Genomic DNA, 13,778 nt, shown 5'->3' on the forward strand with positions numbered 1-13,778 from the left:
AGGGTGTACCCCCACCTCACATCCAATGAGAGCTGGAGATAGGCACTAGCAGACCTGCACGACCCTGAAAAAAGGAGCAAGTGGGTCATGGATGGATGTCTGAAGTGAAATGGAAAATTATCATTCATTGTCTATTGCAGTGGTTCCCAAACTTTTTGTGCCCAAGGTACACCAAAGGACAAGTAAAGATCTGAAGGCACACCTATTGTACAAAATAGCCTTTATAACACACGTCATGTACAATATCTGTAAATGTGCAAAATTGTGCAAAAATGTGCAAAATTGTGTGCGTGCGTGCGTGCGTGTGTGTATGTGCGTGCGTGCGCGCACGCGTATGTGTGCGTGCGTGTGTGTGCGTGTGTGTGTGCGTGTGTGTGTGTGTGTGTGCGTGTGTGTGCGTGTGTGTGTGTGCGCGTGTGTGTGTGTGTGTGCATGTGTGTGTGTGTGTGTGCGTGCGTGCGTGCGTGTGTGTGTGTGTGTGTGTGTGTGTGTGTGTGTGTGTGTGTGTGCATGCGTGTGTGTGTGGAGCAAATATCTCCCTGACGCGGTGTGAGTTCGACCTGAAACTTAATCAACGGGTTCCAAATGCCCCAAGTATGTGCATCTGTTATTTTGGAGTAATTTGGTGTAGCAAAACGTTAATTTTAAGATTGTGGCCCTCTCGGTAATGAGCGCGGTATTGAGCGCGCAACTTCCAGTTCGGAATTTATTACTGTGTCGCAGTTTGTTTGGGTTAAAAAAAAAAAGATCAATATTAAAAACGTTTCTGTATCGAATTGTAGATAATACTTTAATTTACTCATTCACTCGTAGTTTGAAGCTTTACTTTTTGTTTTGCGCCATTTGTGAAAAAATACATTTTTTATTTTATTTCTCTGAAAGACGATACATTGAAAAAGTGTTCTATGAACAGTGACACTATTTTAGTGCAACATTTCCGTAAATAAGTGTCAACATACCAATGTAAACAAATAAGTATCTCCAATAGTGCTTTATGTAAACAATAAATAGGGTCTTTCTTACCATTGACATCATTATAGTGCAATATTCCAGTAAACAATATATTGGTTCCTTCAACAAACAGCGACAAAATTTCTGTGAAGACCTACCTGTACATTTTAGTGAAAAAGTAGAAAAGGTTTTGGAAAAAAAAAAAATTCCCCCAAAAAAAAATTGATACTTAGCGCGAGCATATCGATAATCGATCGTACGAAAAAATATCGCGATATATTGCCGTATCGAGACATCGTCACACTCCTATTTCTGATTAAGCGCTACAATGGCTATGGAGTTTGGTCATCAGCGTCTCAAACATTTCACGGGAACACACACACACACACACACACGCACGCAGGCACACACGCCCTCACCACACAAAAGGTATTTATAATAAATATATACTAAATGAGTAAAATAAAACAAAAAACTAAACAATATTTTCATAAAAAGCACACAAAATAACAACAGAAATACACAAAAAGGCTCCAAAAAAATACTTTACAGAACAATACACGAAACAACAAAAAATATGAAAATGACTCAAAATACACAAAACTAAATATTTATACAAAAAAACAACATTACAACAGAAATGCACAAAACTACACCAAAAAAGGATCCGAAAATACACATAATGACTTGAAAAAACATACATTACAGAAAAATACTCCAAACAAAAAAATGAGTAAATAAAACATAACACATTTATCATGTTCATGTCCCATAGAATTAAACCAGGGAAATCACACACGCTGTTTTATTTTGCACCAGCAAATAAAGCCCTTTATAACACTACAGTGTACAGCGTATGTACACCTCTTTGTACATCCAACCTTCAAACACATACTCATTTGTTCATAATTGACAACTCTACTTAAGCTCCTCCCACTATATGAATACATACTTCCAACTGGCACTGTACTAGAGGTATTCATAATAAAAATATACTAAATGAAAACTTGTAAAAATAAAAATATGTATACAAAAAGCACACAAAACAACATTGTAAATGCACAAAAATATACAAAAAGGCTCCAAAAAAATACAAAAATTGTACATTACAGAAAAGTACACCAAACAACAGCAAAAATATGAAAATCACTCAAAATACACAAAGCGAAATATTTATACACAAAATAACAACAGAAATGCACAAAACTACACCAAAAAGCATACAAAAATACACACAATGACTCCAAAAAACACATTACAGAAAAATACACCAAAAGAAAAAAGTATAAAAATGAATAAAAACAAACACATTTATCATGCACATGTCCCATAGAATTAAACCAGGGAAATTGCTCACGCTATTTTACTTTGCACCCGCAAATATACCCCTTTATAATGCTACAGAGTATGTTGTTATTATTATGCCCATAACTGACAACTCTACTTAAGCTCCCACTCTATGAATACATACTCCGACGGACACTGTACTAGTTTTTTTTCATTTTGATGATTACAACTGACAACTAATGAAAATCAGAAATTCCGTATCTCAGAAAACTAGAATATTACTTAAGACCGATACAAAAAAATATCTCTCTTCCTCCAGACTCTGGGACCTTGATCTCCAAAGAACATGCTAAATGTACTTTCATCAGAGAACATACAGTAACTATGGACCACTCAGCAGTAGTGCAGCCCACCTTGTGCAAGGTGTCAACGGTCGTCTTTTGGACAACTGTCACATCAGCAGTCTTCTCCATGATTGTGTAGCCTACTGAACTTGACTGAGAGACCATTTAAAGGGGGGGGGGGTATCATGTTTTTTCAGGCACATAGTGCCATTCTATAGCATACTCAAATAACTATGCGACCGACATTTTTTGGGAAAATGCAGCAAATATAAAAAACAACTAAATTTCCCTCTGTAGCACACAGTTCATGACGCTTCAATTTTGTCTCTTTAAGAAACTCCAAGCTTGTCTGATGTGCCCATGAACACGCCCCCTTCAGTACTCATACAAACATGCATGGACATTGTTTACTTCTGTTTTTCTGTGTGCTGTATGTGGCTACTTTCTACATTTTCGCTGCAATACATTAGAATGATTATCAAAGTGAGGAATGCTAACGTACAGGAGATCTCTTCCCTTTCACTGACACACACACGCACGCACACGCACACACACACGCACAAGCTTACCCGTGCTGCTGCTGGCTCTGAAGAAGTAGATCAGAGTAGGGATTGCATTGTTTTTGAAGGCATTTTTAAAAACTAAAGGCAGCAGTTGCTACGATGAGCAGAGTAAACCGATCGACACGCAGTTATCTCTTAGCTGTTTGCTGTGACTGTAGCTGTTTTGATGGAGCTGGAAGCGGGGGAGGGGTACAAGTTTTATTTACATTTTTATTTTTTATTTGAATGTGTACATTAATGAAGACAGACAACATAAGCCAGGGGTTTCATACAAAAGTATTTAAAATAAGGAAATTAAAAGCTAAATCCGTGGAGGTGGGTGCTGTGGGCTGAAGAAAGGAAGAGAACATAGGTGGGGCCTCGTCCCCAAGGCGGAGCCTCGTCCCCTCGAGCATAACAGCAGGAAAATGGCTGCTAGCAGGAGATTTAAAGATTACTAAAAAATACGTGAATCAATCTGGAGGAAATTACACACTAAAATTATATAAAGCTCGGAAAAGTGATTTTTACATGATAACCCCCATTTACAGGCCTTTTCAGGTGTTTTGAGTTAATTAGTTGATTAGAATAGGGCACCAGGTGTCTTAAATATTGGACCTCTCCACAATATTCTAATTTTCTGAGATACTCATTTTGGGGTTGTCAGTAACAATCATCAACATTGTATATTGCAATAATAATCTGTTTTATTGTTCCAAATTCCATGTTTTCCACGTAAAGTTTTTTTATCTAATTTTTTTTTTTTTTTAGAAATAATCATTTTTTCATAAAATATTAGTTTTTAACTCCTGTGAGAAAACAAAACAAATACTAATAAATAAAAATCTCATAATTAAAGAAAAATGTATGTTAAAAATAAAGTAAGATACGATCAAAAGGTTGATATAAGTTGTAGTGACTTGGATTATTCTGACTGCTCCTTTTTAATTATTTATATGTCATATAAAGATGTATGAGAACAGCATTAATGTCACCCAATTGCAAATTCCACTCAGGGATCAATGATTTACTGAATCTGATCAGGTTTATTGATTAAGTTTTAATCAACTTAATATAAATTCACCTAATTTAAATGATCCTGATGACATCATTCCCGACCGTAATAATTAAACAACAACAAATGGATGGTCTCATTCACAGCAACAAACGTTGTGTAGCACAGATGAGATGTTGTTACACACTCTGACATGATGTTCTCATGGAGCAGCGCTGCACGAACAACGGACGGAGCTTCACAGACACAGTAAAGTGGTGGCTGTGTATTTAGGAGTCAGTGATGATTTCAAGCTGCAATTTCAACCTTTTACATCTTTATTTAAGCATATTTATGAATAGTGAGGCCTACTGCAGCTTTTAGCTACAGTCGACCACAACCCAGACAATTCATTTTCACACTTTATAGTTTATTTGATTTGAATTTGCTTTATTTGATCCTTTTGATTAAGTGTTGTGCACACTTTTTTTTAAACAATGTTAAAATTATGTTTTGTTATCGTGAATAAATGTATTTCTATGAGCTACTAGAGAGGTGTCCTTAAAAGGAGGAAAAAGGGGTGGAGCCTGTTAAATCCTGTGCCAGCTCATCAGGCTCTATCATCTGCAGCCATGTAAGTTTAGCTCGTTTTTCTCAGTTTAAGTTTATGTTCATTTTGAGTTTATCTTTGTGTTGTTAATGAGTTTAGCCCAGAGAGCTTAAATGTGCTTTCATGGCTCATTTTGAGGGTCAGTTTTTTACAGGCCTGTTGAGTTCATGGTTTATGTTGTTTATATTGTTTTGTGGTAAGTAAAACTTTTAAGAATTTTATTGCTTGGTTCCTGACAGACACTATAAGCATATTTACAAGGATTCTAAATCAGTAATGTTTTTAAAAAGTTTGCTTCATTAATCAAGGGGTTTGAGACAATTTTTGCTAATTTTTCTTTCTTTTTTTTTTTTTTTTTGCAACTACACCAAACTTACCATATTCTAACCTATTTTCATCACTTCTTCTTGCCATATTTTTGCTCCTTTTAATGCATTTTTGCTACATTATTCCCATTTCTGCCACTTCTCCATCAAATTTCAGTGCTTTTCCTGCACATGTTTTCCACTTTCAAGACTGCATGTTCAGCACTTATAAACCCTTTCAAACACTTTCTCCACCCAATGTTGAATATGTTGAACCATTATTTTCACTTTTAACCTCTTTACACCGTCTTTAATGCTTATTTTTTTTTGCCAATTTAACCACATTCACGTTTGGTCATGTCCATTATTTGCCACTTTATATTAATTGTTCTTACTAATTGACCAATATTGACACTTTGAACCCTTCTAACCAATTTTTAGTGGCTCTAATTTGTAACTATTAACCATTTTCTGTGATTTTTAAAGTCCCATTTCACCACCTTTTCCACCATTTTTGGTCATTTTTAACCCATTTTATTTTATTTATCTTGGCTCTCAAGTAGCTTCTAATTTTTTTATTTTTAGCTTGTATCATGCAATGAATTCTAAATTATGTATTAAAAAGGGTATATAAGTATTTGGAAGTTGTATTTGTATCCTAAAAATCAGACTGATACAATAATAAAATATAAATTAAAAGGGACAAAAAAAACCCAAACCTATTATTAACACTAGGAGGATTTCACCTTTAAAGAAAGACGATGTGGTTTGGCCAAAAATTGACAAAGTGCCAAATTTGGCCCTCTAAACTCAAAATTGCAGACTTCCTTTTGGATTTAGGTTATTGGTCCAAATTAAATTTTTGCTGGTCACGGTCCACTGCATATACCTACTGAATGCCATCCAGCTAGTTTATTTTATTTATTTATTTGATAGGGACATTGCACATTAATGAACATCAGTGTAAAACAAATGTAAATATGCCGGATTATAGCTACAAAGCTAGTTTTCATCCGTAGTCCCGAGGCAGGCAAATACATAAGAAATGACAACATACTATAGAATAATACAATACAATACAACATAACACAATACAATACAATACAGGCAGCGCAGGGAAATGTTCAGAGTCTAGTGGTCACATGACTGGTTTCTTTTCAGCCGTAGTTTGATTTGGGTTTTAAAGCTGACCAGTGTAGGACTCTCCCGTATGTGCAGAGGGAGACTGTTCCAGATGTTAGTGGCCCTCACAGAGAGAGAGTTCTGTCCATGGGTAGTTCTTCTGAAGGGGACATCACAGTCTCCTCTGTTCAAACCAGTCGAAAGTTACAAACACTAGGTGGCGCTAACGAGTCCTGAAATTACATCAAAGAATTACGTTATATTTCTCACCAACATATACCCTCCTGCCAAATTTGATTAAATTACGCTCCTGGGAATGGCCTCAAAAACCCAAGTAAAGTGCCAGAAAAATAATATTAGTAATAAGAATAAGACGATTAAGAAGAATTCAGGAACCGCCTTTAGTGCTCGGTAATCAGTGAGACCTCAAGTAGAAATAATTTAACATTGGGATTATCATGGACTGAGGTTATTGGTACAATTACTCCCCACCCAGCAAACTATAGTCGAAAAGTCAATGGAAAGATGTCTTTGCCACACATCTAAACAATGTCAAGATTTGTGAGAAAAGTGAAAAGTCGTCATTTTCTGGTCATTGTACTATGTACTCGAGATCAATTTTGTTAGAATTTTGGTAATTAATTAATAATACAATACATTTTTAAAATAATTTTGGTTTATGTTTGTGGGCTGTTATGTTTGAAGTTGATACAATACCTTTTTGTTTTTTTTGGCTAATTTGGTCCAAATTAGTCCAAATAAAACAGTGAAGAGACTTACCAGAGAAGTCCTAATTCCAATGACTGTTTTTGGGACCAAACTTGGACCAAATGTGCAAAATCTGGACCAAGTCGGACTGTCCAATAACAACCCAATTTCTATGACTATATTTGGGCTAAAATTGGACCAAGTTGGACGAGCCAATGACAACCTAATTTCAATGACTACCGGTATGTTGGGGCGAACCCCCCCTTCCCAATTTAAACAATTAAATAAGGGCTGAAATTGGACTAGGTTGGATGGTCCAATAATAACCAAATTTCAACCACTATATTGGGGCTAAATTTGGAGAAGTTTTGGCAGTCCAGAAAAACCTTCAATTTCAACAATTATTTTTGGGATAAATCGAGGCTAATATGGATAGACCATATTTAGCCCTAAAAAGAACGTCTAAATGACATTGGGTGTTTGGTTGGTCATTTTCATGAAATATTGTCAAATGTCTTCATTTTTATTCATTAGTGTTTTTAAGGAAAAATCTCAAGTAAAAGTAAAATCACTTTGAAGAAGAGCTACTGTTACAGCCAAGATGTTTTTACTGTTTAAACACAAAACCCTCTCAAGCAACTCATTTTACTAATTGAACCCTCAGATCATTATCAAAGCTCTATTTACCTCTGTGCAATATTTTAATTAGATTAGCGTCTCTATTTAACCCATCATGGGCTCTTTGAAGCCCCATGTTTTTAGTGTTAAATCCTCAGATGCGAGCAGGAAACAAACGGGCCATCCCTTTTTTAATTTAATGAGAACCCCTGCCTGTCCAGTCTGAATCTTCTTTCAGACCCACCTACTCATTTTAACCATTGAAATCCAGTTAATTGAAGGAGTCTTTCAGTGCAGTATAGATGAAGGGCCAAATTAGCATCCCTTTCTGTCCATTGGAGGCTGAAGGAGACCTGCAGCTCTCTTTGATGTGAGGAGAACGCTTTTAGAAGGCGGCAGGCTTCCTGAAAATGAGCTGATGGCCCTGCTATTAGGAGCAAATGCAGATGCGTCCATGTGTTGCAAAACGCTTAATCTTTTAATTGATCACCTTCTGCATGCCCTATTGTGCTGCAATTTCCCCCCTGATGCTCCCATTTTGAAGATGAGATAAATTACTTCTCACAAGGAAATATTACAAATAAGAATGGAAATCGTAATTTATTCTGGATCAGGGTGAATTATATATTGTAATTGCGTAATTGATAATTAATTACAATAATGATATTGTAAATCTAAAAATCTGTTGCTGTGGTAATTAATTTGTAACTGACTCCAGATATAGTCGACTTCGTAATCGTAACATTTAGCCATGAAAATTCTATAAAAATGATAAATTTATTTAACGCTAAACTGTGAAACCATGTTACAGTTACAGTTCTACACATATATAGTTAACAATTATTAAAATGTGTTTCGTATCAAGTTTTCCCACATTTTGCCATTAAACAAATATAAATCTATACTGACACTAAAAAGGCACCGACACCCACACCAAAAACATTAAAACCATTCTAATCATCATCATTCATGATCTATTTCATTGACTATGAAGCCTAACAAGGTAATCAATAGATGGGAAATACATTAGATCATAGAAATTTTTTTTAATGTATTTTACAGCTGATTTAGGACCCGTTAGCATTACAGATGCTAACAGAAAGCTAACACAAGACGAAGGTTAACTTTTATTAGGTTATTTATTTCAGGCTCAGTAATTGTGATTAATTGTAATTGAGAATGTAATTGTAATTGACTTCCTGAGGACAATTTGTTTTTTGGGCAATTTTATTTTTTATTTCTTTTTTGACACTTTTTTCTTCTTCCGTTTTTCATGTTATTTTGTCTGAGCTTAGAGGGCATTTAAAACAACAGGTGCATTTATTTCTTTAAAATAAAATGGATCATCTCATGGAATTTCCAAGTATCGATAATTCAGAAAAAAAAAATTGCAAAAAAAATAGAAAAAAATACAAAGAAAAACAGAAAAAAATGATTCAGAAAAATAGAAGAAATCAAATTATTTCGAAAAACAGAAAAAAAAAAAAATGACTCAGAAAAACAGAAGAAATAAATTATTTCGAAAAACAGAAAAAAAAAAAAAATGACTCAGAAAAACAGAAGAAATAAATTATTTCGAAAAACAGAAAAAAAAAATCACACTGAAAAATACAAGAAAAAAAATGTGTTTGTGTGTGTAAAAAATATCCCAACAAAAAAATTCTGGCAACCCCAAATTCACTTTTTTTTCTTCCTGAATTAGTTACACTGTTAGAAAAAGATCATACCCAGGATTAGTGACAGGTTGAACTGGCTCAGATATTTTTATACTGCATTTTATTTGAACTATATTTGAGAAAATGGAAGTATAGAATGGTTGTTTAAGATTATGTTTGTGTTTAAGTAATTGATATATTTTATCATATACTAGACATTTCAGGCGACCCCATTTAAAATTCCAGGCGACCCCACATGGGGTCACTGCCCCAAGGTTGAAAAACTCTGCCTTAATGGTGTCACAGAAAAGCCATCCCACTTTCTGGCCTATTCACATCACTTTGGAGAAATAATAATAATAATAATAATAATAATAATAATAGCAGCGCTTTTTTCGAATATAAAACATGAGTGTAATGTTACTTATTGTCTAATGTAATTTAACACATAATGTAATAAATCTAAGAAAAATCTATTGTTTATTTACTAATTCATTATTTATACTATTAGGTTCTAAATTAGTAATTTCCTAGACGATTAAAAACTACTGTATTCATGTGTAAAAAAAAAATCCGTTGGTGTTTGTTAATTGAACAAAATGATTTTAATACTGTATACCACTTTACTTTCAAAGAGCTGAACGGAAACAAGTCTATAATGTTTAAAAAGACGCAACAATCGAATATATACCACTTTTTTTTTATGTACATAGAGCAACAGAACAATAATCATATTATTAGAACAAAGCAATGTTACAAATATTCCAACAAAAAAATAAGCTAAACAGCAAAAAACATGATCGAAAGTAGACAGAATAAAAACAAAATTAGTACGAAAAAGTGCCAAAGTAAACAGTGAGTGCGTCTATTTTACAGATAAATGCTTATTTATAGCTTATTTATGAGGTTTGTAAAAAAGAAAAATTAAACGAAAAAGGGCGTAACGTTTCGAAATAAAAAAAAGAATATATTTTGATTTACTACATTGCACGCTTTAAAAAACGATCTCATATTAACATTGTTTAGTTTGTTGTTTTTTTTATACTCAGTGTTGCACCGATTTAACACTTTGAATAAAAGAAAGTCCGTGTTTTTTTTTTTTTTTATAGTTATATACAGTTATTTACAGAGTGAAAAGAGTGGACTATAGTAAATGATCCGGTGAACAAACGTCGTCCTCTATGTCCACATCGTCTTCGTCTTCGTCCTGGTCCCGTTCCTCCAGCAGAAAAGAGACCGGTTCCAGAACCCGTTTCAGCTCCTCCGGTCCCCGCTCCGTCAGGTCGCTCTCACTGGAGTTCTCCCCGGACTCCCCCGGTGTTTTACGGTCATCCTGGGCTTTTCTCAGCTGCTTCTTATGCTTCATCCGACGGTTCTGGAACCAGGTTTTCACCTGCAGTGGTGGAAAAAAAGCCCCATTAAAAACGAATCAATAAAGCAATTAAAATACCACGACACGTGATCCATAATATTTTATAACTGAAATGATTTATCCACAGCTATATGTAATATTTAATCATTTAAAATTCAATGATATAAGTAAGAACTATAACACATTTCTAACTAAAATAGAATAAAATAGAACGTATTGATCCCCAGAGGAGAAATTCACATTAGCACCAACACAATAATAAGAGCAGAACAAAAATAAATACTAACAGGATAATAGTGCATGTAGAAGACAATACAGTGATGAAAACAAAGACATATAAATTAAAAAAAGAAAGAACATCACTAGAAAAAGGCAATGCTAATTCTCATTCCGGTTTCAAAACATAGAAAAGGGTTTTTAAAAGAAAGTCTGATATTAGTGAAAGGAAAAAAAAATCCTCTTTCTTCAACCTGCAACGGATGCAACAGCGCATTCGATCCTGATTGGATGATTGGAAAAGCTCCGACCATTAAAAGCTGTAGGAACGTTCATTAGTGTTGGTTGAATATCTGGCAATGTTTTCTATTTAATGCACATTCAGCGTTTTCAGTTTCCTGATTGGAGTCATTTTTAATGTTAAACTGTTGAGGAAAAACTTAAGTTATTTAATTTTCCTAAAATTATTACACAATTTTTACCCTCAATTAAATAGAAATTGAAATCAAAATCAATGGAAATTGAAGGTGAAGACCATGTTGGGACTGATATGTATTACTTATTGCTTAGATATTGTCAGTGTCTTACATATTTTTGTATTTTATGTATATAAGTGCAAACTAGGGCACAATAATGTTGAAATTATACTAAATTTCCTGCATAAAATGCGTGGCCCACTTTAGATCAAAGTGCTCCTTATTTGGCCCCTGAACTAAAATGAGTTTAATGTGATGTGAATTATATATATATATATATATATATATATATATGTATATATGTATATATATATGTATATATATATATATATATATATATATATATATGTGTGTGTGTGTGTGTGTGTTATTATGTAGAGTCCTCTCTAAAGCTGCATTTCTCACATTCACTTCACACTGATTATATTTACTTAATCATTAATGCCAAAACATTGAGAACAGCCGCATATTATTGACAGAAATAAGCAATATTATAAATGTGATTGCATATGATTCAAATGCCACATTATAAACATTCATGTTAGAATAATAAGCATTAACACAGGAAGGAACTAAGGATTTGTGTATTATTGTTGTCGTTTTATATATATTTTTGAGTTGTTTTTTCAAATACATTTTTGTTTGTTTTGTGTGTGTTCAATACCTGGGTCTCGGACAGGCTGAGGGCCGTGGCCAGCTCCACTCTCTCCGGTGTGGACAGGTACCGTTGGACCTCAAAGCGCTTCTCCAGGCCGGAGAGCTGGGAGTCGGAGAACACGGTGCGGGCCTTCCTCCGTCTGCAGTGCTTCCCCGGTAGGTCCCCGTGGTGCTGGAACAGGGCCGGCATCTGCATCCCTGCACACAGCATCATGCTCTGGCTTTTATTTTGGAAGAAACTTTTCTTTTGACAGGCATGCTGAAATATAGATTTATGTTTTAAAAACGATTATACATGTGTTTTCAACTAAATTTGGTTGATTCTACAAACAAACAAAATAAAAAGCAAGTGGTTGAGAACCCCTGGTCTAAGGCATCTCTCCTTGTCCCGCCTGTAAATGTGTGTGTATATATATATATAAATTATTTATACGTTTTCTATTTGTATATACTGTATTATCTGTATTTTATTGTACATTTGTATTTTATTATTTTGTCCTGTAGGTGTGCACCTTTATTTAATCCCTATTTAATTAACAGTCTTTTATTCAATTATGTACGTTTTCTTTTCTTCCTTTTTATGTTTTAGTGTTTCTTCTTTTCTGGAGCATCTGTTAAAAAAAAAAAAATCTATTTCCCCTGGAGAAATAAAGTATATTATTCTGATATGATTCTCTAAAGATTTGATTTAAGATTCCGTTTGAACATTTCTTTATCATTTTGTGCAATAACTATAGTGTAAACTCCTGTTTTTTCCTGACCATATCCAGATATTGTGGATCTTCTCCTCATCCTCACCTGAGGTGAAGAAGTACTGGTGATGCTCGGGCTTGTGCAGCGCGTGGTGCGGATGCGGGGCCAGGATGGGGGTGGGCATCAGCGGGTATCCGTACTCCAGCAGGGGCATCCTGGAGGCCAGGGGCCCGCAGAAAGGCGAGGGCAGCACATCTCTGAGCGGCTTGGGTTTGTGCAGCAGGATGTCCTCGATGAAGAACGACGTGGACCTCTGAGGAGCCGCAGACGCGTAATTCAGACTCATCATGGATGGATTTCTGATTGGTTCTAAAGCTTCATCAGCTTCTGATTCTCCTTTTCTTTCTTTCTTTCTTTCAGGGCCAGGATGGATCCTCAGACCATCATCGCACTGCTCCGTGTGCTCCACGACTTCCACAGGTACCGATTTTTAATCACAAACAGGGTTTAGAAAGTTGATCTGAGCTCTGGCCAATCAGAGGCTCAGCAGAGAGGAGGAGGCGTGTCTTGTGATTGGAGGATGAGGAGAATGAGGAGGAGACACTGTTACACACAGATCACCATTAAAACACATGTTAACAGAGCCATTGTTAGTCATTGATATGTTTATCATAAAGTAATGACAGTTATTAACCCTGTCAGCTCATTTAAAAACCAAACATTCAATGAAAGACTTTTGACTTGATTTGCATTTAATCTTCTATATCAGTGTTTCTCAAATGGGGTACGGGTAGCCCAGAAGGGCGGAGAGAGAGAGAGAGAATTATAAATGATCGACATAATACTATAGAAATAACTCTATTTAGCCACTAAATCATTGTTTTTCAACCTTGGGTTCGGGACCCCATGTGGTGTCACCTTGAGTTTAAATGGGGTACATTTTTTTATTATTATTAATTAAAAGGACACACAACCTTAAACAAGTGTATTCCTATACTTTCACTTCATCAAATATAAATTTAGTTAAACTAAAATGCAGTATATATATATATCTGAATTCAAACATGAGCAAAAACTAAGTGCAGAAAGAAAGAAAAAAAAAGCATCTTTAAGGTCGCCAGAAATTCTTGATATCAAAAGGGGGTCACAATCAAAAATAGGTTGGGAACCACTGTACTAAATATTGTTTATTTCCACTTATAGAGTGTGTGTGTGTGTGTGTGTGTGT

The 13,778-nt window shown here is 34.9% G+C and overlaps 1 protein-coding gene across 1 annotated transcript; it reads right to left on the bottom strand.

The window, feature by feature from the left end:
- Positions 1 to 10,196: 10,196 nt before the first annotated feature.
- On the bottom strand, positions 10,197 to 13,020 carry LOC114476100 (brain-specific homeobox protein homolog). The gene is made up of 3 exons (XM_028467376.1): positions 12,656 to 13,020; positions 11,865 to 12,055; positions 10,197 to 10,529 (listed from the first exon to the last, which is right to left on the bottom strand). Exons 1-3 carry the CDS (start codon positions 12,897 to 12,899, stop codon positions 10,281 to 10,283), a joined length of 684 nt encoding a protein of 227 aa, XP_028323177.1. The 5' UTR covers positions 12,900 to 13,020; the 3' UTR covers positions 10,197 to 10,280.
- Between the last annotated feature and the right edge of the window lie 758 nt (positions 13,021 to 13,778).

This window comes from Gouania willdenowi, chromosome 14 (assembly GCF_900634775.1).
Source record: "Gouania willdenowi chromosome 14, fGouWil2.1, whole genome shotgun sequence".
Classification (NCBI taxonomy): domain Eukaryota; kingdom Metazoa; phylum Chordata; class Actinopteri; order Blenniiformes; family Gobiesocidae; genus Gouania; species Gouania willdenowi.

Excerpts from the sequence above, each read along its gene's own strand:
- LOC114476100 (XM_028467376.1), bottom strand. The coding sequence starts at position 12,899 with ATGATGAGTCTGAATTACGCGTCTGCGGCTCCTCAGAGGTCCACGTCG. Across the intron at positions 12,056-12,655 it reads CCAGTACTTCTTCACCTCAG|GGATGCAGATGCCGGCCCTG; the intron begins GTGAGGATGAGG and ends TGCTGTGTGCAG. Across the intron at positions 10,530-11,864 it reads TCAGCCTGTCCGAGACCCAG|GTGAAAACCTGGTTCCAGAA; the intron begins GTATTGAACACA and ends CCACCACTGCAG.